General features: G+C 35.0%; 1 protein-coding gene across 6 annotated transcripts in view; it reads right to left on the bottom strand.

The window, feature by feature from the left end:
- Positions 1-6,226, bottom strand: part of LOC106878895 (receptor-type tyrosine-protein phosphatase T) — a 596,380-nt gene that overhangs the window by 137,686 nt on the left and 452,468 nt on the right. For all 6 annotated transcript variants that reach the window (XM_014928243.2, XM_014928245.2, XM_014928244.2 and 3 more), the window contains one exon: positions 446-543. In XM_014928243.2, the coding sequence (XP_014783729.1) occupies positions 446-543 (98 nt within the window). The remainder of the gene's footprint in view (positions 1-445; positions 544-6,226) is intronic.

Consider the following 6,226-nt stretch of genomic DNA (forward strand, 5'->3'; position numbering starts at 1 on the left):
CCTCATAGCAGGCTTAAATTATATTTCATTTTTAAAACCAAATGTAATTCAGACGCGAAAAATCACCCTCACACACGCGCGCTCACGTTTCTGTGTGTGAGTGAGTGAGTGAGTGAGTGAGTGAGTGAGTGAGTGAGTGAGTGTGTGCATGTGTTAGTATTTTAGTGCAATTTTAAGTCTAACAACTGATCATTTACTGTTGGTGCAGTCCTATACAGAGAGTAAAATGAAATTTGCAGGGCAGAGGAAGTTGACTGAGATTGGAGGATTCCCCTAGCCATTTATTCTTGGCTGTGTGTGTGTGTGTGTGTGTGTGTGTGTGTGTGTGTGTGTGTGTGTGTGTGTGCGCGCGCACCCGCATGTACGTTTATATATATGGATATAAAGTAATGTAAACTGCTATCAAGAATGATAAAAGTAGTTAAGAGTAGCTAAAATGAAATACCTTTCCAGTTTCTGTAGGATTTGTCAACATTATAATTGTTTTAGAATTTTCTTGCCAAACCATTCGCCAAATGTCATTTAACGTCGATCGGTTAGGACCTGAAAAAGGAAAAAAAGGAAAAACAAATTTGTATTAAATAAATTCATTTCAGTTGAACTCTAACTATTGGATAGAGAGTTATGATGAACATAATGGCATACTTGCTCCCAGTTTTGTCTCCAATGAACACCACATCTTCCCTCTTCTAAAACAGATTTCTCGTATCTGTTAACTTTTATCGTGCATTTTTTCACTCATTAGATTGTGGCTAAACTGGGGCACCGTCTTGAAGAATTTAAGTTGAATGAATTGAACCCAGCAGTTTTTTAAAGTATGGCACTTATTCTGTCGGTTTCTTTTGCCAAACCACTAAGTTACGTGGACGTAAACACACTAACACCGGCTGTCAAGTGGTGGTGGTGGTGGTGTTAGAGTGAAAACAGATACAAAGATACACACACAAAAATACATATTTATATACGACGTGCTTCTTTCAGTTTTTCGTCTACCAAATCCAACCATTGTTTTGGGTCGGCCAGGGGCTACAGAAGAAGACATTGCCCAAGGTGTGGAACTGAAACCTGAACAGTTACAGTTACGCCTGTGCACATTCCAAACTTTACTTACACGTTATTTGTTTTAAGTTAATAAACTTTTCCCTTATTACGAACGAAGAGTAGATGGATCGAATGTAAGATTAAAGGTAGAACTCATAAATTGTTTGATTTGGCCTTCTTTTGTTTGTGGGTTTTTTATGAAAATCACTTTAAGTTTGGTCTTAGAGAATAAGCAGTGCATGCCTGTCAATAACATTCCTCGCCCCCAAGTTCAGGCCTTGTGCCTTTAATAGAAAGGATTAGTAGTAGTAGTAGTAGTAGATGTTGTTGTTGTTGTATAATTAGTAGCTGTCAATTTTGTGTTTCTGAGTGCGACGACGAAGAACTCAAGCACTGCTAATAACCAAACGAAATCTACAATATATTAAGGTTTCTCAATAATTAAATTGAAATCAATAAGTTGAGTTAATATTAGTTTAATATAGGTTTTGTCGTTGAGACCATTTAACGTAACACCTTTATATAAATCATTTCTTTTTGTTATGTTGTAGTATTGAATTTACCAGTGATATACTAGGTTCATTCAATGGGTAAGTTTTCCCCAGAAAATTAAGTTTATTCGGAAAAAAATCAATAAACTTCTCAATCTTTTCGTAAAAACCACTATTTGCATGAGTAACACAGCCATTGTCCTTGATATAACTGATAACAGCAACAGTGAAGATTGTAAGGTTATTTTATTTTTCCTTTTGATTTTCCAACCGTAATTTTAATGGCCTCTGCTTTTCAAAATGCACAAAATTGCTGAAAAGTCCTAATCTTCTATTGACCATTTGCCTCTTACCTAAAACTTCTCCCTCACAAAACACAACAACCCGACAAGTTCATTTGAACTCACTTTTTATGTTTTATCTCAGTAATCAAGCTACTTAAAATTAAAAGAATTTCATCACTACGTTAATCTAATTTCGTTTTCTTTTTTCATTTAGTAAAGCTAAGAAGACTGTTTCATCCATCGTAGCGTTACTAAATGGAAAGCAGTTCTTTTATATAGCTTCACAATTAGAAGTCCGTCGACAGATTGAAAAAAAAAATTCCAGCGAGCTTTTTCCATTTCCATCATAGACAAACAAAAGTAAGAGACTTATTCAATGCTCAAGCGATATAAAAGTGTCTATTCACAAAGCATGAAAGTGTTGTATTCAGACCAGAGTTGATTGATTAAAATATAAAGGTGAAGTGAACACTAGCAAATTTCGTTTTTTAATCAACAATTGTCTTCTAATTAATAATAACTTAATGGTGCCTTAAAACAGGAAAAACTAAAAATGTTAATAATAGAAAGTTCAAAGATTTTGATGAAGTCCAGGTCATATTTAATTATGATGCATATAGGACCATTCTATGCTGTAATAACAACAACACTAACAGTTTTCTTTTCATAATTTTTCTCTAGGAAAATAATCCTTTTCACCTCACATAATATTATTCGCATTTAAAATATCATCAAATTATGTCAAATGCCTTCTTTTATTATATAGCTTCATCAATTCTTTAGATTTAATCAATTCTGTTATTGTGCGAACCTTTTAAAAAAACATAAATGTTCGTTTCTAGTTCTTGACACGTTCATGCATTAATAACGCTTCCTTGATGACAGAATTGAAGCGAGGTGTACATCTGATTAACATTTAGATGAGGAAGAAAAAAATATTCTGAATTATAATGATGAACCTGGTATAACGAGAAGAGAGCCATAAAGGTTTGGAGGCTTGTTTATACAGACCTAGCACAATATTTCATTCAAGATTCTATGCAATTAGAAAATATAAGATAATCTAATAACCAATTGCTTTGGTCGGATCATTTAACGGAAATTTAAAAGAGGTTCAATATCTATTTATACGCGTAGAAACCTACGGTCATGCGAAGGCAGAGGCTGTACTAAAAGAATGATTTGAAGAGTATGATGTTTACAGAAAATATTGAAGTATATCATTTCAGATTCTAATTGGTAAAAGAAGGATTGCTTAATCTTCTACAACCCTAGGCAAACAAATAAACATATTGTATTGAATGAAAAATAGTAAAACATCGATTGCTTTTGTATTCATCTACTAACTTCGATCACTGAACTATAGCTAGACTAGGTACAACCATTCAAGGGTTTACTCGAGACTATCGAGCCCAGAATCTATTTTAGTCTATTGTTTTATCGACATCTATTTAGCAAATCACTAGATTACCTATTTTATATAAATTAAGGATTGCTACACAGGCAAACACCAACTAAAGGTGTAATATGAATAACAATTCATGCACACACAGGAGAAAATATGTATGTATAAACACACGTAATAAACTTATGCGTATATATATATATATATATATATATATATATATATATATATACACGAACATATGGATATATATATATACACACACACATACATACACGTACGTAACACATACTCACTCAGACACAGACATATATATATATATTCATACACACACACACACACACACACACACACACACACACGTGATCATGTAATCGACCAGACAATCGGATGTAACTATATGTGGTTTGTCAAAATACGCTTTGCATTGTTTTAGCTATTATCTTATATTTGTTAGTTCTTTTAATGATACTACTCGCAACATTGTTGTGGTCGGATGGCTACTCTGTCGCAGGGTCAGCTATTTACGGCTGAGTGAACTGGAACAACGTGAAAGGAAGGGTTTTGCTCAAGAGCACAACACGCAGCCGGTCTTAGAATCGCCACCACAGTCTCTAGATCGTGAGTGCAACACGCCCAATCACTAGGCGACGCGCCTTCACACACATACACACACACACACCCAAACAAACAGACACACGTTCATACACATGCATACGCAACCACACGCTCATACACATATACATATGTATATAAAATGCACAACACAGCATAAATCAGCACTACCTAGCTGTGAGATGAAGTACAAATGTAAACACGTTCCGTATATTGATGAGCAGAGATAAGAGTAGAGGATCTCCTGACTGACCGTTTCACGATTCTTTGTTCTCTTCCTCGGAAAAGTTTACTCCGATTTCTTTCTCAAGCAATACCACTGATTGCTCAGTTTCTATAAACGACAGTCATACATTCAGCTAGCACCGTGGTAGAATATCTCAGTTGTATATTCGTCTTAACGGTATTTGGTCTGTTTTTGCGTTCTGAGTTCAAATTCCGCCGTGGTCGAGTTTGCCATTCATCCTTTCGGAGTCGATGAATTAAGTACCAGTTGCGTACTGTGATCGATCTGATCGACTAGTCCTTTCCCCCAAAATTTCGGACCTTGTGTCTAGAGTAGAAAAGAATATTTTGTATGCGTCTAGTATTGTTAACTTTTCATGGGAAGGTGGAATGCGCAGACTAGATTACCTATTTTATATAAATTAAGGATCGCTACACAGGCAAACACCAACTAAAGGTGTAATATGAATAACAATTCATGCACACACAGGAGAAAATATGTATGTATAAACACACGTAATAAACTTATGCGTATATATATATACACGAACATATGGATATATATATATATATACACACACACACATACACGTACGTAACACATACTCACGCAGAGTTTGCCTTTCATCATTTTGACATCGATAAAAACCAACCAATAAAAGTTGTGGGTTGCTGAGACTCTTAAGAACGCCGTATCTTGCGGTATTTGTCCCGCCTCTTTATATTTTCGTTCTGGGCTCAATTCCAGCCATGTCCTACAAGGAGAAGAGACTTGGCGCACCGCAAAGTTTCAGCCCAGCGCCTTGAACCTTGGCAGCCTGTAATAGAATCTTCTCGGTCAAAAGTACTCGAGTCAGGCTTTTTCTTTCGCAGTCCTTGTAACAGGTCATGCGCTCTGCCTTACCCCGGACTTAAAGATTAAAAATCAATCCAGCCTCTGTCTACGGAGAGATTATTATTAACTTAAGATTACAGAGGAAAGAGGACAGAATCAACATGGCTTCCTAATTTGCAAAACAGCGCAGGCAGTAATAATTCTAGACATATATTCCTTCATAGATTTATGGTGCACAACATTATCTTTCTCTCTACTTTATACATGTGATCATTTCAAAAGCGAGATTAACTTTATTATTTATGAGAGATTAAATTTGTGAGGTAATCTCAATATTTACATTTCAAAGCAAAGAATAAGAAAATTGTGAGTACTTCCGAAAGCGTATCATATTAGTGATATGGTACTTGGATTTCAGAATATCCCCAAAGTACTGAATAATGCACTGTGAATTACACGCACATACGCCCACACAACACGCCCAATCACTAGGCGACGCGCCTTCACACACGCACATACATACATACATACATACATACATACATCGTTAAGCAGCTAGAGGAGGAGAAACGTATTGTCAAACATGAAGTGGTTGTTTCGTAGGATGAATTCAACCGATTTAGTTATGAATTCTTTGCTGATCTTTTTTGGTATTTCTTCCGGAAATTGGTCCAGCCAGAACTGAATTGTCTCTAGCCCATAATTATGAGGTAAACTGGTATATACATTAATTACACCAGACGAAACCATGATTGTTACTTCCTTGACTTTTTTGGAGAGGTGATATAACATATCCAAGTTATCTCTGATATGGCTATTGATATATTTAAGGAAGGGTTTCAGGAGGATGTCCATAAATATACTTAATCTGTGTGATTCACAGGCTGGGCCAGTTATAACGGGTCGTAGTTTTAGGTCCCCCGGGTTTGTACGTCTTTGGTGATTTTTTAATGGTTTCATTTATAATCTGGCTTTTGAGGATTTTGCACTTTTTTCTGCAAAATAAGGGTAGTTTATCCTAGTCAGGCTATATTATTAGTATTATCCTGCGATTGAGAATTTAAAAATCATTTGTTTAACTTTCTAAGACATCTCAACGCCTCTAAAAGCAAACTTCGTTTGTTTGTTTACGTTTACCGTAATTTGAATTTATGCATACATATATATACATATATATACACACATATATATATACATACATATATATATATACATACATATATATATACATACATATATATATATACATATATATATTTATACACACATACATATACATACATACATATATATACATACATATACATACATATACATACATACATATACA

Source organism: Octopus bimaculoides, chromosome 8 (assembly GCF_001194135.2).
Source record: "Octopus bimaculoides isolate UCB-OBI-ISO-001 chromosome 8, ASM119413v2, whole genome shotgun sequence".
NCBI classification, from domain to species: Eukaryota; Metazoa; Mollusca; class Cephalopoda; order Octopoda; family Octopodidae; genus Octopus; species Octopus bimaculoides.